The 25,192-nt window shown below is 40.3% G+C and overlaps 2 protein-coding genes across 5 annotated transcripts in view; one reads left to right on the forward strand and one right to left on the reverse strand.

The window, feature by feature from the left end:
• The first annotated feature begins 37 nt into the window (after window positions 1–37).
• Window positions 38–4,313, forward strand: PRPF38A (pre-mRNA processing factor 38A). Its single transcript, XM_055724639.1, has 10 exons — window positions 38–222; window positions 306–465; window positions 1,007–1,128; window positions 1,633–1,718; window positions 1,887–1,997; window positions 2,573–2,685; window positions 3,120–3,146; window positions 3,226–3,323; window positions 3,672–3,720; window positions 3,976–4,313. Exons 1-10 carry the CDS (start codon window positions 93–95, stop codon window positions 4,016–4,018), a joined length of 939 nt encoding a protein of 312 aa, XP_055580614.1. The 5' UTR covers window positions 38–92; the 3' UTR covers window positions 4,019–4,313.
• Window positions 4,314–4,453: 140 nt separating this feature from the next.
• TUT4 (terminal uridylyl transferase 4) overlaps window positions 4,454–25,192 on the reverse strand; it is a 50,066-nt gene continuing 29,327 nt past the window's right edge. For 2 of the 4 annotated variants that reach the window (XM_055724633.1, XM_055724632.1), the window contains exons 16-30: window positions 21,268–21,371; window positions 20,830–20,887; window positions 20,632–20,735; window positions 19,867–19,956; window positions 17,836–17,949; window positions 16,653–16,730; window positions 16,079–16,256; window positions 15,670–15,717; window positions 15,490–15,572; window positions 14,824–14,939; window positions 12,990–13,150; window positions 12,043–12,140; window positions 8,905–9,430; window positions 6,200–6,373; window positions 4,454–5,167 (exon numbers count right to left, since the gene is read on the reverse strand). In XM_055724633.1, the coding sequence (XP_055580608.1) occupies window positions 5,076–5,167; window positions 6,200–6,373; window positions 8,905–9,430; window positions 12,043–12,140; window positions 12,990–13,150; window positions 14,824–14,939; window positions 15,490–15,572; window positions 15,670–15,717; window positions 16,079–16,256; window positions 16,653–16,730; window positions 17,836–17,949; window positions 19,867–19,956; window positions 20,632–20,735; window positions 20,830–20,887; window positions 21,268–21,371 (2,024 nt within the window). In that variant the 3' untranslated portion in view covers window positions 4,454–5,075. Of the gene's footprint in view, window positions 5,168–5,986; window positions 6,374–8,904; window positions 9,431–12,042; window positions 12,141–12,989; window positions 13,151–14,823; window positions 14,940–15,489; window positions 15,573–15,669; window positions 15,718–16,078; window positions 16,257–16,652; window positions 16,731–17,835; window positions 17,950–19,866; window positions 19,957–20,631; window positions 20,736–20,829; window positions 20,888–21,267; window positions 21,372–25,192 lie in introns of those variants that run through there. The other 2 variants (XM_055724635.1, XM_055724634.1) reach the window with 2 other exon arrangements.

The raw sequence follows: 25,192 nt of genomic DNA on the forward strand, positions 1-25,192 counted from the left end.
ATGGCGGCCGGCGGCGCGCGGCCCGGAAGCGGAAGCGGCGCCTCACAGACGGCGCGCGGGGCGGCCTGCCGCGGAGCTGTGTAGCGGCGGCCATGGCGAACCGGACGGTGAAGGACGCGCACAGCATCCACGGCACCAACCCGCAGTACCTGGTGGAGAAGATCATCCGCACCCGCATCTACGAGTCCAAGTACTGGAAGGAGGAGTGCTTCGGCCTGACGGGTATGGCGGGGCGGGCTGGGGCGGGAGCGGGCCCGGGCCCCGGCCCGGCGGGGAGCCGCGCTGACGGCCCGTCCCTCTCCCAGCCGAGCTGGTGGTGGACAAGGCCATGGAACTGAAGTACGTGGGGGGCGTCTATGGCGGGAACATCAAGCCCACGCCCTTCCTGTGCTTGACGCTGAAGATGCTGCAGATTCAGCCCGAAAAGGACATCATCGTGGAGTTCATAAAAAACGAGGACTTCAAGTAAGTTAGTAGCTTGATTTTTCCTTTGTTTGGTTGTCGTATTTAACGAAACTGTCCAGAACAGCCAGGGAGACTTCAGTGCAGGTTTTAGCTTCCAGTAGGCTCTGATAAACTCTTCTTGCTAAAAAGCACATCTTTCCCTTTCAAGCCTACTCCCCTTGGCACTTGGGCTGCAGTGGCTTGCCTTTGTGGCATGCGCTGTCTGCAACAATATACCTTAGCCTGAAGTATTTAGAACGAGGTGCATTAAGGGAGCAATATTAATCTAATTTTCTTTCAGTCTTTCTTTCATGTTTGTGAGTGGTAATGCACCCGGTCTGTAGATTATGTATGTATACTTGACTATATAATTATTATTTTTTTACGTGTGTGTATATATACATATACACATAGAGTACATGAAGGAGAAAAGCTAAACAGTTGGGTATTTTATTTGTTTCAATGCACTGATTTTCCTCAGAAACTTATGGGAAAAGCTCTTCTTTTATCTCAGTTGCTAAGTACACAAAAACCTCAGATACATGACAAGGTTTATTTTCAGGTACGTCCGAATGCTTGGTGCATTGTACATGAGATTGACGGGCACTGCCATTGACTGCTACAAGTATCTTGAACCACTGTACAATGACTATCGAAAAATAAAAAGTCAAAACAGAAATGGGGGTAAGCACTCTTACTTTTTCTTGTTGTGGTTTCTTATTACCACATAGGTGAGCTTTTATTAAAAAAAAAAAAACCATCCCGCTAGATAAACATAAGTACTCTATTTAGCAATAAAGCTTAAAAAATTGTGGCATAACCATCTTCTTGAAACCTTGCTTTTACTTATTCATCTTTTGGATAGTCTGTTGCTGGTCTTGCCAAGTGGTACAAATGCGAACTGCCTTGCTGATTTTACTTACCCCAGGTGCTTGTGTTTTGTGTTGGGCACTGAAATGCAGTTCCATAAATACCAAAGAAACACCACTTGAGTGCTGGTTTAAGCGCTGTGAATCTGCTAATCCTAGCTGTGCAATAATTTCCTTTTTGCAAGACAGGCCTAATGATTTTCCTCATCTTTGAGAATTATTTTGGAACTGTTGTTTCTACAGTCCACTTGATGTAAATTGTCTGTGGTGTTTTATCTTTAATCTTCTTTGTCTTTCAAATGGTATTTCCCCTCCCCAGAATTTGAACTGATGCACGTGGATGAATTTATTGATGAACTACTACATGAGGAACGTGTATGCGATATCATTCTGCCTCGATTACAGGTTTGAGAAAGCAGATGGTTATGGAATTCTTAACTGCATCTGCTGCAGTAGTTTTATCAGCTACTGGCTTGTTGCATAAAGCTATGAGACAGGCCCTTCGGGCACACAAGATGCCTCTGTAGGTGTTCTTACTTGGGTTGCATCAGATAGAGTCTTAATTTCTCCTAGAAACGATATGTTTTGGAAGAAGCTGAGCAACTCGAGCCTCGTGTTAGTGCTTTGGAAGAAGACATGGATGATGTAGAATCTAGTGAGGAAGAGGAAGAGGAAGATGAAAAGGTTGGTGAACTGTTTTGGAAAGGGATTAGTTAAAGCTGGTGCTGAACCACCACCACAGAATGCTTTATGGCCTTTGAGAAATACTTGAGGGGAGCCACCAGGAGGCTGCTTGCAACTCTTACACGTCTCCGCTTAACATATTTTCATATAAGCTGCTTGTGAGAACTTGCTAGATTCTGAAGCAGTTCTGTAGTGGTTTGTGTTTGTTAGGTTTTTCTGCCTCCTGAAATTCACAAATCTGGACCTGTTCAGTGTTAAGCGTATTTCAGATAAATGGTTTTACATACATATGTAACGGAGAGAACTGAAGGTGATGATGAATGTTAAGTTAACCATCAGAGTAAATTCTGCTGTACTTCCTAAGAATCAACAGTATGGAGAGGTGGCCATAGTAATCTCCAGTTGGCAAGCTTTGGCAGTACCGCTGACTTCTGAGTATGAAATACTTGAGGATGGGGAACCTTGACTGCATGACTCTTGTCATTTATATTAATTGTTCAGAAATCTGTTCTGATAGATAAAAACCTTGATGAAACCTGACTTACAGAACCTTCTCCCTCCACCCTTGTTTCCAGCTGGAACGAGCACCATCTCCTGACCACCGCAGAAGAGGCTACAGAGACCTCGATAAACCTCGCAGATCTCCAGTTGTGCGATACAGGCGGAGCCGAAGCAGGTCTCCAAGAAGGTGACATAGCTCTCCTTGAGCAGTGTTTTTACCTGTCATACTGCAGATGGCTGCAGCGAGTGTAGAAGTGAAGATGACGATTTAGCCAGAATCTTTTACGTCTTCCAATTCCTTTAGCTGCTTTCTGAAGTAAGGAGTTGTGATGCACAGCCACAGTCAACCCATCTGCCTGTTTCTCTAGTCCTTCAGTAGTGCTTGAACTAGTTTTTACTGATAATTAGTCAGGAAACACTCCTCACTAACCTTATTTGCTCACTCTAGTAGCCAGTCCAGAAGCATGTACTGCCTCTTGTGCAGCAGGCCAAGCGCATGCTAACTGAAGGCATGGGGGAGTGTGAGAGAAGCCCTGGTGCTGGTGCTGGAGAATATGGGAAATTAAACAGCTGGTTCTGCTTGTGATTTTTACGACTTTTTCTTTTCTCCTCCAATTACAGGCGAAGCCGCTCTCCAAAGAGAAGAAGGTAGTCTTTTATTCTATCATTTAATCTTAGAACGCGTGTATCTTTAGTATGGCTGTCTTAAAAGCTTCCTTCCTCTCAGTCCATCTCCACGCCGGGAGAGGCATCGCAGCAAAAGCCCAAGACGACACAGGAGCAGATCCAGGGAGAGGCGCCACAGATCAAGATCTAAATCTCCAGGTATTTTTGTAACTTACAGATTAACTCTGGCAAGTTTTTTATCAGCAGAACATCCACGCCAACAAAAATCTGTGTCACAGTATCAAGAAGGCAGCGTAGGTGCTTAATCTGGCTCATAAAACTGATAGCGATACTAAGCACAGCTGGAGAACTCCTTTAATACATGCAAAATTGTCTTTAGTATGTTTTTGAGGTATTTGCCAGGAGGTTAATTAGAGTGCCTAATTAAAACTAGCGTTGTTCTGGCATTATTATCTAGGACACTTGGTTACTAGAAGCAGATTGCATTAGCAAAACAAAAAAGAATTCCAGGGTCTATGGAAGTAACTTATGGTTTTTATCTCATAGGGCATCATCGTAGTCACAGACATAGAAGTCATTCCAAATCACCTGAAAGGTAAATTTCTTAAGAGTATTTCTTAAGAGTATCAGTACTGCTGTGGGAGCTCTTACTTGCCATTTAATCTTGGGGATCAAAGGTCTTACAATGTTGAATATGAAGTATTTCGTACAGTACCTCCCTCAGTGTTGTAATCAACTTATGCTGTCTGCAGTTGACCATAGAAAACACCACGGTACTTCTGTGAATCACCTTGGTCTTTCAAAACAATTCCTAGTAGTGTTGTACGGCTCCTCTTACTTTCTGTTTCAGATCTAAGAAAAGTCACAAGAAGAGTCGGCGAGGGAATGAATAACAAACTAAATCGACCACACAGTTTAAGGACCTTGAACTGCAGTCTAACACTGTCCTGTTTGCTTTATGGGACAGATGGATATGTACTGGCTGCTTTAGCAGCCCATTTCTTTAATCCTTCTCCTGTACAATTGTTGTTTGATTTATTGTGGTTTTTTAATTAAAAAGAAAGGTAAGGATAGTAGTTACTCATCCTCATGACAGAATTTGAGGATTGTTTTTAAATTTTTTCTCAAGGCCTGTAAAAACTAGTGAAACGCAATAAAAAAAAAGGGGGGGGTTGATCTTTAAAAGCTCCTTGCTGTTTCTTTCGTATTTTTTATAGAGTATTTTCATATTATTTTGCAAAGTTCATGAACAGAAAAGCAGGTGCACTCTTCCCTCAAATCAAGTATTTTACAAGAAAGATACATTGGCTGTCAACAGCACATGCATGACGCCAGCAGGGGGCAGACCAGGTCTACTGAGTGTGTATGACCTGTTAAAGCTGCTAATCTTTTGGCTCTTCTTTAAGACAGCTAAACTAAAACAATTTCTATTATTCTGGTTTCCTAATAACAGTCAAATGTAAGCACACATACAAATAGGGAAGAGGAAAAAGTCTTACATCCTTTTTTTTGCAGTTTTATTTTTCTTTTAAAAAGTTTTTTTTTTGGCACTACATAGTTCTGTAAAGAATAGAAGTGACAAATTTTAAACACATGAAATCCCCTTCTAATTTTATTTTTTTTAGAACAATATAAAGTCTGAAGCAACCAAAGTATGAATACAGCTAATAGAAAATAAAGAACTTAATTTTAAAAATTCTCTCTCTTTACAGTTTATCAAGATAAAACAAAACACAATTCCCCTTAAAAATAGGGTAATAAAATAGATGAAATTTGTATCACTCAGTTCTGTGATACCAGTAAAAACTATAGTTATATCTATGTACAAATGATACAGTTTAAAAACAGTCTTAAATAATCTTGTATCTAAACATGTTGCATTAAGATTTTAAATCAGAACCTGAATTTTTTTCCTCCCCTCCCCCCACCCACCCCCCATCCCATGAAATTTCACTTTTTCTGTTGAATGTAATTCAGATTCAAGTGTGGGTGTCCTTGAGACAGAAGCGAGAACCGCTGGTTACTCTGCATCAGTGGACCAGCTAAAAGAAAATGGATTACAATTACTTCAGCAAATTAAATATATTTAACAGTGCTTGGCTATATTCAACGTCTTAATCTTACTCAGAAATAAAGCCATTTACTAGACTGACAAATGCTATCTCTATGACTAACCCATTTAATGGTACAATACAGCATTACTTTAATCCTATCTCCCAAATTCCCTCAGAATCATCAGTATGTCGTTTTGTTGCATTACTTTAGTTATTCAACAAAAATAGTTTCAGGATTTTAAAAGATGGGTCTCACTTGGAAACCTTGCTCCAGCCAACAGATTAGATGTGGGGAAAAAAAAGGATTTGGCCAGTATCTCATTTTATACTGCGTGACCCAGCAACGTGGTAATTGCAAAGCCTCCAAGTAAAATTTGGGCATAGCTTCTCTCTTAGTGGAGCCAAAGGCCTTCTTCCTACCCGCCTTTTCCAGTCCTGCTGAAACACCTTTACCGTTCACTAGCATCAGAAAGGGCTGTGATAAGTGTCAGTCGTTCAAAGTACCCTGAATAACTGAACCTGATCTAACTTTGGAAGCTGGTGCTGCTTTGGCTGTGGACGGGCTGGGCTAGGTCACCTCCGGAGGACCCCTCCAACCTGAATTACTCTATGGTCTTCCAAGATTTTATCTAAGTCATCCCACAAGGCAAGGTACAAAAGCTAAATAAAATTAATTGGGACAAAAATGTCTTTATATTCTTAACATGCTCATGGGCAAATCATCTTAACCTCTATTGAAGCAGAGGTGGCTTTACAGTGAGAGAGCAGCAGTGAAGGAGAGAGGCTAGAAGTGCAACAGACTGCAAATTGGCTCAGATTTCAGAATTTTATTTAACCCCTTCCCGCCCCCAAAGATTTTAATCCATCCATACAGGAAGCCGAAGCGTTGATTTGACTCTTGGATTCATTATGGTTCCAGGGAGCCTAGCAAGTGAAACATGATTCCTTGGCTTTTAAAGCCTTTGAGACAGTAAAGAGACATGTTGCATGAGCTGTTGATTCATATACTAGTTCTAGTACCTTGAGGGTAGAAAGGTTTGTTCGGTGGATAGCTGGCATTTCCCTGCTGCATGTAGTTCTGAGGCATATTGTAAGGCCACGCTCCTCGGAGGAGAGGAAAATGGGTAGGGGTCCCATGGTCCCAAGGGACAGAAGAAGGGTTCATTTTACCAAACTGTCCTTGGAAACCCTGATCTATTTTTCAATTGAAAGGGAAAAGCACATTGCAAGTTGAAATAATTAAACAGTAAGTCACAAATACAATTTACATCTTAAATAACAGTTTGCAGGGGACGTAATGCAATTAAGTCTGATGTGCTACTTTTTTTTTTTTTTTTTTTTCTTTTTAACATACATAAAAAATACCACCTACATTCTTCATTATTCACTATAATAGATTTTTTTGGGGTGGAAGACAGAGGATGAATCAGTTATTAAAATCAAGACCTACAATTTCACTATTCCTATGTCATTCTCATGATGAAAAATACAAGGTCTGAACAATGTTACTAATCTCCGATCCCACACAGATATTCACTATCACTGACACAGCTGTGACATCAAAGCAATTATCCTACTGCACGAAATAACTCTCAGATGTACACCGGAATTCCACTAATAATTGTATGCTTAAGAAACTTGCTATCTAGATCACTGGACCAAATTAAAATTGATTTTTAGAGAGGAAAATAAAAACTTTTGAACTCAAATACACAAATTGTAAACTATTCCATTTACAAATCCAGGACTACTGCAGCATTAAGGATGAGAAATCAAGCATCCAAGGAGGCAGGAGACACAACAGTTGATGCCAAATGCTGTATTACTAATCCTCTTTTTGTTTGTAGCTCCCAATTTTATAAGACACAGAAATGCCTGCTAGTTTAAAAACTTGATCAACGTACATTTAAAAATAAATAACTATCCTCAGTATATCAGTTCCCCTTCAGGCTCATCATTAAAAAAAAAACCCTGCAGAGAGACTTTCATTAAATAACAGCTAGACATTTAAAAAGAACCGTAATTTTTCTAGAATAAAACATGCGGCATGGCTCTACAGTATGCATGAAAAAAGTCTAAAACTTCTAACGATCCCATTTCTGATCAACTGCTGAGAAGAAAGTCGCTCCTTCCAAGTCAAGGCTATGTGAGCCCGTTTCCACAAGCTTGTTGTTCTCAAACTGTCCTAAGCAAGTAAGAAAGCAGGCTTCAGGACAGCTGCTGTGCACCCACCCAGTAACCCCACTTTAAAGGCATCTAAGCCAGAAATGAAACTTTCAAATGACTATTAAAATACAAAGAGGAAAAATACTAGGACTGGGAACTAGGAAAAGGACTGTGATGAGATTGGAAACAGAAGCTGAGGAATGGAAAGAAAAAAAAATACTGCGACTGACAGTGCAAGAAAACTGGGAAACCTTCTATGGAGGCACAATCAGAGTGGAAGCAAGCAAAATGAGACAGAGCAAGAGGAGAAAGACTGCAGACAGGGACTGACTGACTACATGATGAGAAACAGGACTCCTTAAGGGAGAATGGAGGAGAAACTAGGATTTGGGGAGCTCAGGTGAAAGAAGGCAGCTACCTGGGTAAGAAGACTTGGATTGGAAGGAGCTGCTTGAGAAAAAGTCAGAGCTGGGGTGGACATGGAGGAGGGGACACTTGCGCCTGGACAGAGAATTAAGATCAGAAATGGAGAGGCAGGGACAAAGCACGCTGAAGGCACAGAAAACACACTGATAGCAGTTTCTGTATCTTCTAGAATATATTACCCACAAAGCTCTGAAAGGAAAAGCACGCATCTCCAGCATCTCAACAAACATCTGAAACTTATTGGTGAATTATACTTCATCCAACACTGCTGACTCAGCTGAAAATCTACCGTTGCCATCAACTGCCTTAGTAGTGCAGAGAAACGCTGTGCAGGAGATTCAAAATTTCCATCTAGTGATCAACAACTTCATCAGTATATTGTATGATGGATTTTGTTTTTTTTTTAACATAGGAAGAGTTACATAAATCTTAAGACCATTATCATGTTCTAAAGATCAGTTAAAATTTAGGTGCTGCCACAGTTTGTTACACAGAAACTGTATGGGCTTTAATTGCTATATACTGCTTTTCTCAGCTTCAGACATACAAATGTACTTGGCTTTTGTACAAGGCAAAAGACTGTTGCCCACTCATCACAGGAAAAATCTGTATGAATTATTTTCAGGAAATGATACCGAGATTATGGAAGTTAAATGTGGCAGGATAAACTATAAGAAAAAAGAATGCATAAGATCATGTTATATTGCACTAAATGCAAGGAGGCAATATTCAACTTGCACAACTGTAATTCTGCCAGTTTTTAAGTTCATAGTTTTAGTCTCAGCATTCATCTAATAAACTACGTAACAACATAAATGGGAACCGTATCTGTAAGCATATTCACAGAAATGTGCTTTAGACCCAGCAATTATCAGAACATCTCTCAGTTGAATGCATGATTTCTCACATGTTGCACAGCTGTTAATGGCAGATAGGACCAATGCCTAAAAGTTACAACGATCAAACTTGCCTGATTATTTTCCTATGAAAATGTTAAGACAGTGAAAATAACAACTTAGTTTCTTAAGCATCGTATTTTTAATATAAAACAAGTTGAAAGAGTTAGCTGTTCCTGTAACACTTAACACTTGTACACAAAGTGCGAGAGGTTTGATACAACAGAGAAGAGTTACCTGAATTCCCCACAGTGCCATTGTTCACCAGTGAGTTTGGAGTCACAGGATTGTGCCAGTGTCCCTCATGAGAAGTGCTGGGGATTCCCATGGGCCTGGCAGCAGGCTGTGCAAAGATGATACTGGGATCATTCAAGCTTACACTGCTCTGGTTATTTGTGGTGCTGCTGCTGCCAGATCTCATAGAAAATGGAACATTTGTAGAATGAGGAGGGTTACCCGGTGCAGAGTGAATAACGGGCCCATGAATAGGCCAAGAAGTGTTGGGAAGCTGAATTTGGTGGTGATGGTGCATCTGAAGTAGTCCCAGGTTATGCAAGGTGGAATACTGACCTGGGGGAGATTGGGGAAAGTTAAACAAAGGCAGCTGGACCTGATGGGGTGGCTGTGCACCCTGCTGTGGTTGCGGAACGTGCTTAGACTGGGATATTGGTTGTGGCTGAGTCTGGTTAATGGAGGCTGGCTGAGAGGAATTCTGTGTAAATTGCTGAGGTTGTGGAGAGTAAGATGACTGATGCGAGTCAGACTGGAGGGGAAAAAAAAGTATGTATTTCTGATTAGTTCACTAGCTATTTAATGGTGATTTCCTTTAATAAGTACCCACTGTATTAGACTATTCACAGAAAAGGCAAAGCTCTCCCCAGCAACACCCCAAATACTGTGCCCACATTCCTGCTGGTTTAAATTTAGTGCAGTTCGACTGACTGATTTTCACCCATCAGATAATCTGGTCTGCTCATGTGGCACATCCCACCATCAGAAACATCATTCTGAGCAAACATTAGCCCCAGGCTCTTCATTAGACTCCTCACATGTCTGATTCTGATTTTTAATAGGTGTCTTCCCCATCCTACTTATTTACAGCACAGAGTCTCATTAACTAATCATCTTACATCTAAATTGAGTGGGTTTTATTACTACAGACACTTTTTCAAGTAATTCCAAAGTAAGCTCCACATATTTCTTTCATTTTTGTTTAATCTGTTAAACAAGAAATTGATGGTCCAAAAACCCAGTTTCAACCTCCATATCCTGACGTTAGGCCATGGCTAAAGGCACAGAAACAGCAGTTATTACAGCCTTTGCAGAGCTCTTACAAAGCTTTCCCTTATACCAGCAACAGCAAAAGGCATAAACCTATTTCATCTGTTCGATATTGCAACTAAGCAGAGAAGCACTTCCAGAACTGGGGTGGGTGGCTGGGAAAAGTTTCCCAGTTCATCTGCCAAAATGTATTACCAACGTCTGCATTAACCTAATCTGGTTTTAAGCACTGAGACAAGAAGGTGATGGCATAAGATAGGTGCCTCCAAAGGGAAATCTGAATGACAGGCAGCTACCTAACCCAGAGATAATTACCTCAATCTCCCCCTTGGAGCTGCGTGTCTCCCTCCATAGACTATAGCAGATCGCTAAGCTCCAGGTACCTCAGCTGCTGTCAAACAACTGAAGTTAAAGGTCTCTGCAGCTTGTCACTATCCATGACTGCTCGCCTGTCTGTTTACATTGGCAGTCACTTTTCTTCAGTAACCAGAGGTCTGCAAGACTCCCACATGCCAGCATTTCAGAGCATTTCTTATAGCAGCATGCTGTGTGCCTTTGCCTGGGCAAAAGCTGAAGCTCAGAAGCTGGGATTTCTCCCTGCTGCTATTCCAACTGTTCCTGTGTGAGTGCCTCCTGTGCCTTTCTATCAAACCAGGAAGAGAAAGTAAAACCTGGGATTTGAAAGACAATGACTAGTTTAACAGTTTAAATGTTACAAAAATGGAGCACATGCACTAGCTACAGCCTTCCCGCAAACATTAAACCACCACAAGCACGCACTGGACATGACAGCAGCAGGAGAGGAGAAATGTTAAGCTCCAGCCTCTTGGTCTGCTTCCACACCCCTGGTTTCCCCTTTTCTCTCTCTCTTGCACTACTAATATTCCCCCTTTCCCTTCTCTTCAAACAACTCATGGACAGCACATATCGGCCAAGAAATCCTGGCCAAACGACAACCATGCAACACGCACACAGAGTCCATGACATCCAGATGACAGAAGAATGTGCACATGTAGTAAGTCACATGCGCACGGTGTGCCTGACTGTGTGTGCACCCACATGTCCAGCTTCAATTTCCCAAGCAGAAATACAAGGCTCCTAAAAGGATTCTTTTGTGTCATGTGATAGCATGGTGGCAGTTCAGCCCTTTACTTAGATTAGGGCTGTATCAGTCCCTCCTTAACAGCGTATTTTTATAGTAAAAATGATGTTACAAAGTCTCTGTTACTGGAGCAAACATTCCAATAAATGCTCTCTGATCAGATAGGAAATACTCTGTACCTAAAGTAGTCAATTGAAATGAACAAAGAGCATTAGTGACCAGCAGCCCTGTTTACTTGCCAGCTTCATTAGCAGGCACACATTTCTCAGACTAATAGCTTAAAATTCCTGAGTTTCTGCTGTATTTTGTACTCCAAATACATTAAATGCCAAGAGCTGTTATTTGCTCAAATACTCTCTGCTTCCAATCTCCACTTAGAAGCAAGTTAAACGTATTTTTCCTAGGAGACACCTGAAGAAATACTAAGAGAAAACTACCATAAATTTCCCCATTGTTCTGTTTGTGCTTCTAGTGTGCCCTGGCAAACTTTTGCCCTGTGTATCACATCTGAATTGGAATATGATTCATTCGTGCTCCTTGCCTGTATATGACAGCCCCTTAAAGACAGTTCTCTTAAACCACAGAGAATGATGACAGTCACAAAGCTAAGTCTCTACCATGTTAACAACGAGCTATGCCATACTTCCCTTACTAACTCCAGAACATTGGCAGAAGAACTAAGTTCAAGACTTCAAAAGGCATCCTAACTTAAATTTCAAAGATAGCTTGCAATCCTGAAAAGCCACCTTCACTAGCTCATATGAAATTTGGCTATGTAGTTTCCATACTGAAAGACCATAAACGCTCTCCAAGAGACACTACATTATAAATAGAAGTTTAATTAACTGGCAGAGTGCAATGTTGGTCATTATAAAGTCCAGAATCAGTTGAGAAAAAACTGCACAAACCTGTTCCTAACATGGCCCAGCTCAGAACCCTAGCTGGTTTGCTACAGCTTGCTTACTTCAATACTATAGCTAATTGGAACTTACACATTCTGATGACTGTCTAGTGCGCAAGGGTCGTTCCACCTGTTGCTGACTCACAGCCACTAGCTGTGAATTTACCATGCTTCGGACCAACTGGGTGCCTAATCAAGGAACAAAAATGTTAATAAATAACACAAGGTTATGGATTACAGCATAATGAACACAGAACTGGGAGTCAGAGATACCTTAAATCTCATGTGACACAGAGCAGGTAAATCACTTTAACCTCTCCTCTCCTTTAAGTGGAAAGCCCTTTGCTACAAAACTCACTTTGCTACCAGGTGGGACAGCTACTTTAAGTTTCCACCCTATTGCATGGAATGTGTAAGCATTGGGATTTTAAATAGCAATAGCAACAGCAGAAACTTTTAGGCAAAGGAAGTGGGAGACGGGGCAGGAGAGTGAGCAAGGGCTATGAGAATACAGAAAAGCATCAAGGTCTTGATCATCTCAAGCATCTTGAGTTCATTTATGATTGCTTTCTCTACTTGTTTTACTAACAGTAATTTGAAAGCTAGATCTAGCTTCCTAATGCATCTGTATCCTTTTGGAACTATTACTTTAATACCCCTGATTTTTGGTGAAATTACATTTACGTACCTCTCACAGATGATGGAGGGTTAGCTAACATTTGAGAAACATTTGGAAAAGGAAATGCATTAAATTATTACTATTATTATTACTCCTAAATGCAACCATTGTGAGTGGAAGACAAATAATGCAATACCCTGAAGTACACTATACTTACTCCTGAGTACATTTTTACCACCCATGCAAAGACCATACTTCAGGAGGCATTACTCCCCTTGAAGAAAAGCAACATTTAGACTAAAAGCTGTATTTGCAATAACTAAAATTAGCAGTTGCAGTAATTTTTTAAGGTAATTACCAGGTCTGTATAGGGATCTCAGAACTCTCACATTATATTAACACCACATAAACTAACTTACCTGGCACGCTATTATTTCTCTGACGGGTTTGTTTGAATTCGGGACAATCTCTTCTAACATGACCCACATCCCCACAGATGAAACACCTTTTCTCTCTTGTTTCTCTATCATCTTCTTTCACTTCTTTTTCATCATCTTTCTCATTCTCCTTCTTCTTCAATCTGAATAATAGTTTTTGTTAGCAGTATCACAAAACCACATAAAATATAAACTCTGTAGAGTTGTTATACTGGTATGTTCAAAGGAAATGGTTACATAAGCAACACCTGTACCAGAATACAAATATCTGAGCAATCCCAGAAAAACACTTTCAGAATCTGGGCCAGTTAACAACCTGTTGGCATAAACTTAGTTAATGAACTTAAAAGCTCCCCAGAATTATCCAGAAGCTATCTGACTGTATTGCACAGAACTATACCTACAGTTAAGTAGGGTTAGGAAACTGCCAGTTAGTTTGGAGGTAGTTCTATGCAACAATCCCACTGAGTCAGAATATACACAAAATACATTAGCTGTATCTTGTAGATATAACCTCCCCCTGACTGCAGATGTCATATTTCTCTATATTAGCATCCTGAGCCTAGGCCAGATGTGAAAGAGAACACTGGGGCTCTTCCAAACACTCAGCACTAGGTACAACAAGGAGGAGAAGAACTAGTGATCAGGAACCATCACAAGAAGTAAAGGTCTTTTTCCTCATGATATCTGTAGGATTGTTGAGTATTAATACTATTGTGTGAGTTGCATATACAATTTAACAGAGATTCTCCCTGGCTGTAGTAGCAGTTTGTGTGAAGAGCAGATCACAACTTCTTTTCCTGAGGTGTATGTAGGGAAAGAGGTGATGGAATTCAATGTGCTAGTGCTTGTGCACAGTAGTTAAAGGAGTGGCTGAAAGAAACCGTCAACCTGTGACCTTAGGGTTCCAGTCCCGTTTCATGTATCTTGAACTCTGCTGACTGAACAAACGGCTGTAAACAAGGACTTTGTAGCAGGAAGAAACCAAGAATCTTTTGAAGAATTAAGGTGCACACAAACTGACCATAAGAAGTAAATGAAAAAGCCCAGACTTTAATCTGCATTCTAAGGGCTTCAACAGGTTTTAGGAGGAGCTAGACAACCTACACTGAATGGGTCATTAAAAATCCAAAGATGTAAAAAAGCAAGGAGTGCACATTCTCTGTCAATTCCTGCTGAACTCTCTTTGGAGACACTGATCTGCATGTACTAGGGACTCCTTCTGCAGGAGCACTGGATGCAAAACTTGTAAGTGCACTTAACGTACAAGTGCAAGATCACTAAGTGACTGACACTAGTATGATGTTACAGAAATGCACCTTAACTACGTAATTTTAACTACTCCTAGATTTTAATAAATGAACTTTTACCTGCCTTGCAGAGGTATGTTATCAGATCTATAGTACAGCTCAAATTCAGCACTGTTTTCCAAACATGATCACTATGGCAAATATATTTTCACACATTACAAATTGTGAAGCCAGACAATATAGTCTCCAATATGAATGTTTACACTACAAAGAGATAATTTAGTAATCTAAATTTTAAGGTAAGCTGTAACTACAGATAGATCATAAAGCTAACATATTATATACGTTGACTTTACTCTGTGTGTGCTTGCATAAACATTCTAAGATTTAAAGAGATGATCATAAATAGTCCTAAGCAAAAACAGGATGGGAAGTTGAGGATCAGATATGAGGCTTTGATTTTTGTCTGCAATTTAGTGTATTCTTCTTTTCCATTAAAATTTCAAATATCAAATCTCTCTTGATTTCATCTCAGAGATTTTACATTAGCTTTGTATATCACTTACCTCCTCCTCTTTGGACAGTCTTTCATGTAGTGACCAATTTTTCCACAGACACGACAACATCTGTCATTGGGTGCCAATTCCCCATCAGTCAGCACTTTTGAGTCAAAAAAGTATTCCTATCAAAACACATCAGACAGATATATTACATAAACCATTCACTTACAAGACTGAGAAATGAAAGCAAAATGGACAGCTTTCATCTCCTATTTTTCCCTAAATTTTACTACTTCATTATACCTAGTCCTTTTCCTCCCCTAGATAATGGCAGCTTTTTCAGAGAGGCGAATCAGTTTGGGCTTAAGACCCCTTTAGACTTAGGGCCAGAGGCTAAGTTTGCAGAACAGCTATCCAGACTCCAGCCTGCTACCTACCTTCTCCTTCCCCAAAGGCTTCTTCAGACAGCAATTTTTTGAATATGATCTATTTTAGTATCTGAGTCACTGCTTGTATCCTTTCTGAAGCAGTCTATGTCCCTTCCCAAATGACATGATTATATCGCCCATTTTATGCAGGCGATCTGTAATTACATATATTGTGCATACCAAATTGATAAATATATGGTATTTTTTATATATATATACACATACACATACATGAGACTTGCTTTGGATGCACCCGTTCAGTGGATGAAAAGTGAAAAGCACAGTAAAAACTATGAAAACTTACAGCTTCTCTTCCAACAGTTGGGTAGAATGGGGTACCAAATAATTTTCTCCCATTGATAAATGCCTTCATTATGAAATTGGTCACTATTGAAGAAAGAAAAAGTTATTGGAGAAAAAAACAGTAAAGGCACAACACTAGGAATTACTGAACATTAATCATTAGTAGACATTAATAGCTTACTTTTCCTAGAGACTCCAGCACCGAGATTATGATTCAAGTCAAAAGGATCTGTATAAAGAAGGGAGAAAAACCAATCAAGAGCTGGAAAAAATGTGTTGCAACAAAAAAAAATATTTCAACACAGAGAATTCCATTTTAAATGCACTCACAAAGCAGGTGAGAGCAAAGCAATGCTGAGTGTTCTAAAAATATGAGACTAACCATAATAAACTAAAAGCAATTTATTGACGTATACTAAAAGTTACAAGTCTAATCTCATTTTGTAAGCTGTAGGACTTGCAAACAATGCTTTTTTAAAACATTGATGGTAGTTTCCTCACATAAAGGTACTGTGCAATAAGAAGAGATCCTCAAACAACAGCATTCATCACTCCCTCCTTAACAGAATAAAAATTAAGCAGACAAGTACCTTCAATGGCAATACATTTGGATGTCCACTGTTTCTCAAATGTAGTTAACAGCTTCTTCTGCCGAATGCTGATCACATACTCCTTGAAATCAAATTCTTCAGTGTAGAATCGCAGCAACCCTAGCCAGAGTTCTCCAAGTGATTCAGTGTTCTTTCCAAGAGAAGGCAGACGCTTCTTCTGCATGCCATAGAAGACACAATTTCTTCAGCTACAGTTACTGAAGCATTCCTCCTCTTCCTGAACTACCTCTCTAACTATGAGTTTGTCTACCATGAACAGTTTTCACTTGGTTAAAGTAAGATTAAACCACCACAGTTAACACTACCCTCAAATCCTAGACTGTTATCAAGAGTAAAAGTATTTTTCGTTATTTATGTTATTTAGAAATTATTTTAAATGTACCAAGAAAAAGCAGACACTGATTTCAGCAAAACATGACTCATTTGGGAAGTTATAACAATACGGACTTGGAAGTTTAACTACTGTTCTGTATGTTGCACTGCTAGCACTGTATTACTTTCCCATAAGAACAAGCTTTAAGTTTTAATGACTCTTCTGGAATAAGAATATTACCAGTTCTTCCATATCATCAAAGAAAAAAGCATTCCATCCATCCACCATTCTTTGTGGTATCTGTTTTCCATCAAATATCTGCCGACACAGAGAAGGACACAGTTACCACTCTAATTCAAAGTCATCATAAAAAAACTTGCAGTTCTGCTGGTAAGAAATAATACAACAATATAAATCTGTTAATTTTAACAATTACTTCTTATACAGGCAGCCTGTCCCATTGGTAAAAAGTTTCAAAGTCTTTTTGTATTATTACTATACCTCTCTCAAATTACTTGGATATTTTATTTTTACTTGTTCTTTGCAACTAAGAAAACACAACTGAATTACCTCATCAAGATTCCAACTTCCCTTCTGCCCACAAAATCTCTAAGGAGACTTTGTATGACTCCTATTACATTCTGACTTTAGCAAAGCCAAGGGGAAATTCCACTGTTATTTAAATGCACTCTCAGGGTAGCAATAAAATAACAACCCCCAACCACTACTAAAGTATCAGCAACAAAATCTGAATCTCAACTGCAGTGCTTAAGCCAATTTTCTTCTTGCACGCAGACAAGAAGGAAGTCAGGAAGGGGTAATTTCAGAAGTGCTTGGGAGCCCCAGAGTGTATCCAGGAAGAGGGAGGTAGCCGACTAATAATATTCTCCCTACCCATGCAATGGAGAAACAGAATGTTATTTTTTTAATAAAGATTCCTGGCTCATGTAAAGTACCTTTAAAGTTGCACCAAAGCATTAGTTATCTTTTCTTCCCCCTCATCAAATCATAAAATCAACTTTTTCTCTTATAGCTATGGTGTTAAGCAATAAATAATGCTTCTGACAATAACTGATGGAAGAGCTGGACTCACATCTCAAGAGCATCTGGCACACTCTCATAATTACAATTCCCTTCTCTCCATACCACCTGTCAATTTTCTTTCTATCCTGTTTAGCATATAAGCATCATCATAAGACCAAAATCCCAAAGTAAATGTAACAGCAGAACTTAGGTTCAACAGATTCCTGATTTTGTTGTGATTTTTAAGTTTTACCCACTAAAGCCAAGTAGGAGTTAGGAACCTGCTAATGCAGAAGGTCCTATTTCATCCATCCCCCTGATCCTAAAAGCCCAGACTTCTCATATTCAGTTTGAAGAAACACTGCACCTATTTTCATAGCCTCTTCTTCTGAAAACCTACCTCTTGAAGAACTGGAATAACTGGTGGATTTCTCTGCTGTAGAAAGTACAAAACCATAAGAATATAGGCATACGAAGACAGACTACCACGGGATGCATCACCAATATCGCAGCGCTGAAAAAAACCACATTTTAAACAAAACACTGAATTTACATTTTATTATTCAAGACCAACAACTATGTCAAGAGAGTGAGCAGAAATCCCACCAGTAAGTAACAGAAAATACATTCATCTCATAACTAAAAATTGTTTCATGAAGCCTGAAAAATAAATGTCCCTAGAGTCAAGTGCCATCTGGCAAACCCACAGCATAATTTGACTAACATAAAAACAGAAAAGCTTCTTACAGCCAAAAAATTTTTTTTTAAGTTTATGATGTGCCAAATTGAAAAAAACCCAACAAAATCAACCTCCAAAACAGAAACCCCAACAAACCTCCACACCCGATGTCCATGTTTCAATACTGTAAAATCTAATTTTCCTAAACTCATGTTACTAGATCTAATTCTATGACTCCTTATTGTTTCACTTTCCCTCCCTTTTTTTAATAATTAATTAATAGGCAAGGATTTCCATGTTGTGGAACTGGCAACTTAGGCAATAGCTGGCATTTTGTTAGCATACATACACATACCTAATTAAACCATGATCCAGCCTGCACAACACAGCGTAAAACAATCAGTTATTTCCTTATTATAGTTGAAAAAATCTTATTACAGTGTAACCTTTCTACAGCACCTGCTTCTAAGCTACCCTTTGCTTCAAGCATGTGTCATAACAAACAACACATTTTTAACCTCCTAGGTCTGGAAAAAACACAGATTCACAAATTACTTTCACATTAGCAGAAGCAGTGACAGCTGTTCCTGGTTTTTTAGCCAATGCAAACAGGGGAGGAAGGATTTTGCTTAAACACAGTGTACCTGCATAGCTATGAAGTCACCTCCATACATACACATTCAAAAGTACATCCCACAATTTGGAAAGTTGGTCTTTACCGTAAGACTTTTAGAATGTATACAACAGTATGCAATACTACAAAAAATACGTTTCATCATTATCTACACAAGGCAGTTTTAATCTGGACATAGAGACATGGCAATATTCTGCACTGCTGTGACCACACCAAAAGAGAATTATTACTAGTCTGTAATGGTATGAGTAAGTACATTCCATTTTATTCATCTTGATGCATTTTATTACATTAACACCTCACAGCATGACACACTCTCCATACATAACCCATTTTTTATTTCCTTGTTTCACTAAGCTTTCTTTGGATGTGTTTGGGGAGTGTATTTAATAGTGCAGCTTGAATAAAAAGACACACCATGTATCAAAGGCTGTATAGTCTAGCACTTTGTTAGAATATCATAAGGAGAAAAAAAAAAAAAAAAAAAAAAAAAAAAAAGAGATTTGGCGTTTGGTATTCCCAAACTCTTAAAGTCAAGTGTATGTCCTAGGCGTATCAATAGAGACATAGGCATTCATTCATTCATCAACCCGTACCTACTCCTGACTTTCATAGTAAGTAAAACAAGACAAGTAGGCCAGAAGAAAGCTGCAGTAATCTCTGGGCTGGTCATAGCTATGGCAACTTGGAAATTCCATGCATAGCCACAAGCCTTACAACTTACAGTTACCATTTTTTCCAGTTTTGCTTTTCTGGGGTTTATTTTTGCATCACAGCTAGCTGGAAACTGAAAAAAATGAGTTTCCCTTTCATCAGCTTTCCCTTAAATTGAAATTTTTCAACAGATGGCAGAAGATACCAGGACAAAAGAACTTGATTCTGACACAATCAGATGGAGCATAGTCAGCTTAAGAAAGCGCTCTTCGTATTAACAGCATTCTACTGTCTCCTTTTCAGTTGGTATTAGCAAAAGGTGAACTCAGTGACTGTATGAGAAAACACTGTATTGTATTTCTCATGTATACCTCATCATGTATGAATCATAGAATCATTTAGGTTGGAAAAAACCTTTAAGATCATCAAGTCCAACCATTTTAAGTACCTTCTTTTTATATTACCTTTGCAAAAACTTTCATTGTATAGCCCAGATATTGCACTCTAGGATCAATAGCTGCATATGTAGCCAGCATTCTGGTGTTATGCTGTGCCTGGGAAAAGGGAGAGGAAGAAAAAAAGGAAAATCAAACAGGTGTTTCATGGTAATTTCTGGTTAATTACAATATAGTCTGCAATTCAAGCACATGAGATGCATAATACATTTGGAGGGCAAAAAATCACAACAATATCCTGTGAAATTCATCCAATGTTTCCTGCACAAGCATAACTGAAAGGTGTAATCAGGACAGTATTAATGCAGTAACAACAGTAAGAACCTTGGAAAACACCAACAAAAAAGCAAGTCCGTAAGATGACACACACTGGAACACATTCTACAAATTGCATCTTCTTCACAGGTGAATGTGAGCCCATTACATAAGAAACAACACAATTTCATTGTGCTAGATGTAAGCTGGGATGAGATGTATTATTCATGACGGCAGAAAGGCCATGGCGAATCTGGCACAAACAGCTTTTCAGAAGCATTCACAAAAATGCTTTGTGTGCCACGATGCTGCTCTGCCATCAGGTTATACAGTTACTTAGGTTGGGCTGAGGGTGCGAGCCACTGAATTTAAATAATGTAGGGGGGGAAAAATCCCCAAGCACATAAAAGCATTTTAATTCTGGTTTCAAAATTACTCCCTCAAATGATTATTTGGATGAGTTACAATCAATCAAAAAGCTTTCTTTAAACACAAAACCAAACACAAACAGATGCTCACCAGCGTATTGTATAAACTGATATCTCCTTCTAAGCCACTTCGTCTGTGTTCAAATTTTACTATAGGCACTTTGGCTGTTGTTATAGGCAAGATGTTTCTCAAACCTGGGGAAGCAACACTTTAGTACATAAAACATTTCCATTAACTACATATATAGTAAATGTAAATACAAAACAAATAATACTTTAAAACACCTACCTGGATGCTTCTTAAGAACTTTTGCCAAACCTTCTATTATTTCTTTACAGTTTAGTTTCTAGGAAAAACAAATATCACAGCTTCAGATGTTAAAACATGATCCTATCCCAACAAGCACATTTACTATCAAACATTTATTTCATAGAGGAAAACCCTATGCACAAAAAGAAGTAAGCAAGAAGCCAGCACATGAATTTAGGTAAACTGGTGACTCCTATTCTCTATCTGGACATCTACAGTACACTAAATGTGTGTCTATAGAGCATTAAAAGTAAAACATAGGCTACATCTTGCTTCAATTGTACAGGGTGCAACAAGCCAACATGCTACTAGCAAAATCCTGCCTTTTCTGTGTACAGAAATCTTAACTGAATTTAAAAAAACTTAAAGAACTCTTGAATTTAAAATAGTAAATTTTATCAATTTTAAAACTCTTACCTCTGCATTTTCATGACCTTCCAATGTCATGCAGATATCTAGATCACTGTCCCGAAATCCAAATCCATTCTTTGAAGAGCCAAACAAGCAAAGCCTGGCTTTGTCTGATCAAAAGAGTAGATAAAAAAAAAAAAGATAAATTCTTTTACAGTTGAATGGTTAAGTGCTTACTATGGAATACTGCTTAACTGAGATGTGCAGATGCCCATAAAAAATGAGCTTTAAGACAGAGCTTACAACGTCACCTCTAAGACTTCACCTTTGATAAGAGAGGAACATTAATACTTTAAAAATTATTTATAGAAAATAAGACCCATACACTTTTTATGAGCGAGGTATGTTACAGAGTTACTATAACCATTAAATGGCATCTCTAAACGTGGCACGATATTTTGTGGTATGCAACTGCACTTTCCTGTTTTAATTAAATCTAAATTAGCACAGCTGAAGTACTTTGATGCCAATGCCCAAAGCATGGCCAACAAACAGGAGGAGCTGGAAGCCGTCATGCAGCGGCAAGATCATGACATAATCACCACCACAGAAACATGGTGGGATAACTCACATGACTGGAGTACTGCAACGGAGGGTTACAAACACTGCAGAAGGGACAGGCAAGGAAGGAGACACAGTGGGGTAGTAGCTCTGTATGTCAGGGAGTGCTTCGACTGCCTAGACCTGAATGATGGCGACAGTAGTGTTGAGTGTTTATGGGTAAGAATCAGTGGGAGGGCCAACACGGCAGATATCCTGGTGGGAGTCTGTTACAAACCACCCAACCAGGATGAAGAGACAGATGAAATATTCTACAAGCAACTGGGAGGAGTATCAAGATTGCTAGCCCTTGTTCTCATGGGGGACTTCAACCTAGCAGATGTCTGCTGGAAATACTACACAGAGCATAGGAAACAGTCTAGGAGGTTCCTGGAGTGTGTGGAAGAGAATTTCCTTACACAGCTGGTCAGTAAGCCAACCAGGGCAGATGCCCGATGGACCTGCTGTTTACAAACAGGGAAGGACCGGTGGGTGATGTGGTGGTCGGAGGACATCTTGGGCATTGTGATCATGAGATGACAGCTTTCGATTCTCAGAGAAATAAGGAGGGGGTCAGCAGAACCACTGCCTTGGACTCCTTGAGGGCCAACTTTGGCCTGTTTAAAAGCTTGGCTGACAGAGTCCTGTGGAAGATAGTTCTGAAGGGCTAAGGGGTCCAGGAAGGCTGAAAGGCTACTTTCTTGAAATAGCCTTAAAGGCACAGAAGCAGGCTGTCCCCATGTGCCAAAAGACAAGCCAGCAGGGGAGAAGACCAGCCTGGCTGAAGAGAGAGCTTTGGCTGGAGCTCAGGGAAAAAAGGAGAGTTTACGACCTCTGGAAGAAGAGGGAAGCAACTCTGGAGGACTTTAAGGGTGTTGTGAGGTTATGCAGGGCGAAGGTTAGAGAGGCAAAAGCCCAGCTAGAATGCAGGCTGGCCGCTGCTGTAAAAGATAACAAAAAATATTTTTACAAATATATTAGAAACAGAAGGAGAGCCAAGGATAATCTTCATCCTTTATCAGATGTGGCGGGGATGATGAAAAGGCTGAGGTACTTAATGCCACCTTTGCCTCAGTCTTTAATAGCAAGACCAGTTACCCTCAGGGTACTCAGCCCCCTGAGCTGGAGGACAGGATGAGGAGCAGAATGAAGTCCCCACAGTCCAGGAAGAAATGGTTAGTGACCTGCTGCTCCACCCAGATGTGCACAAGTCTATGGGACTGGATGGGATCCAATCGAGGGAGCTGGCAGAATTACTCATCAAGCCACTTTCCATCATTAATCAACAGTCCAGGAAAACTGGAGAGGTCCCAGAAGACTGGAGGTAAGCCCATGTGACACCCACCTACAAGAAAGGCAGGAAGGAGAATCCGGGGAACTACAGGCCTGTCAGCCTGACCTCGGTGCTGGGGAAGGTTGTGGAGCAGACCGCCTGAGTGCAATCAGGTGGCACATGCAGGACAATCAGGGCATCAGGCTCAGCCTGCATGGGTTTATGAAAGGCGGGTCCTGCTTGGCCAGCGTGATATCCTTCTATGACAAGGTGACCCACCTAGTGGATGAGGGAAAGGCTGTGGATGTTGTCTGCCTGGACCTCAGTAAAGCTTTTGACACTGCCTCCCACAGCATTCTCCTGGAGAAACTGGCTGCTCATGGCTTGGGACGGGTGTATGCTATGCTGGGTTAAAAGCTGGCCAGACGGCCGAGCCCTAAGAGTGGTAGTAGGTGGAGTTACATCCAGCTGCTGGCCTGTGATAAGTGGTGTTCCCCAAGGCTCAATATCGGAGACAGTTCTGTTTAGTATCTTTACAGACGATTGGGACAAGGGGATCAAATGTCCCCTCAGTCAGTTTGCAGACAACACCCAGCTGGGGGGGAGTGTTGATCCACTTGAGGGCAGGAAGGCTCTGCCGAGGGATCTGGGCAGGCTGGATTGATGGGCCAAGGCCAGCTGTATGAGGTTCAAGAAGTGCTGGGTCCTGCACTGGGGTCACACCAGCCCCACACAGTGCTACACAGGCTCGGGGCAGAGCAGCTGGGAAACTGCCTGGTGGGAAAGGGCCTGGGGGTGCCAATCAACAGCTGGCTGAACGTGAGCCAGCAGTGTGCCCAGGTGGCCAAGAAGGCCAATGGCATCCTGGCTTGTATCCAAAACATGTTGTGTGGCCAGCAGGAGCAGGGCAGTGATCATACGTACCCCTGTACTCAGCACTGGTGAGGCTGCACCTTGAATACTGTGTTTGATTTTGGGCCCCTCACTTACAAGAGGGACACTGAGGTGCAGAAGCGTGTCCAGAGAAGGGCAACAGCTGGTGAAGGGTCTAGAGAAAAAGTCTTACAAGGAGCAGCTGAGGGAACTGGAGGTGTTTAGTCTGGAGAAAAGGAGGCTTGGAGGGACCTTACTGCTCTCTACAGCTGCCTGACAGGAGGCTGTAGGCAGGTGGGGGTCGGTCTCTTCTCCCAGATAACTAATGACAGGGCAAGAGGAAATGGCCTCAAGATAAGCCAGGGGAAGTTTAGACTGGATATTAGGAAAAACTTCTTCACAGAAAGGGTGGTCAAGCATTGGAACAGGCTGCCCATGGAAGTGGTTGAGTCACCATCCCCAGAAGTGTTTAAAAAACACATATTCGCAGAGCTTAGCAACATGGTTCAGTGTTGGACTTGGCAGTCCTGTTTTAACAGTTGGACTTGATGACCTCAAAGGTCTTTTCCAACCTAAATGATTCTATGATTTTATAAATAATGTGCAAACCCAGTCACCAGTAGCTTTACTCCACAGGTAAGACAGAGCTACTCTTAATGTAGTCTAAGCAATATTTCTTGGTTTCACTCATACTTTATCTAGGTTGCATATTTTTCCAGTGACTAGGTAAATTTGGTCAATCAGTAGGTTTCTGTAACCATAACATACTGTTCAAGAAGATACAAGCAATAAGATTAATATACTTTATGGAACATTCTTTCCCAAATGTTTTGTTTATATTTTTGTTTGAAAGGCAGTAATGGAATCTATTTTCATTCTTGTAAAGCAAAGCAAAATTATCTAACTGAGAGGAAGAAACTTTTCCCTAATTGAAAAGAATAGATTTATCTGTTCAACTGAAATCAATGCCACGAAAATGTATGTAACACATATTCACAGATTTTTCCTAACCTTTAATAGTCAGAAATCTTCAGTGTTTCAAAGTTCTGTAACAGGTCTAAATGCACAGCTGCTGCCAGTAACTGGAGAGTGCAGCAAGTGCAATTCACAGTTCCTTGATCACAGGCCAGCTACAGCAGAACGGATGGCCTTCTGTGTAAAGCAATGGACTGGAATTCAGGAGACCTGGGTTTGGTACCTGGCTCTAGCACTGTTTTACAACACCAGCAAAAAAATCACTTTGCA

This window comes from Falco cherrug, chromosome 12 (assembly GCF_023634085.1).
Source record: "Falco cherrug isolate bFalChe1 chromosome 12, bFalChe1.pri, whole genome shotgun sequence".
In the NCBI taxonomy this organism is placed as follows: Eukaryota; Metazoa; Chordata; class Aves; order Falconiformes; family Falconidae; genus Falco; species Falco cherrug.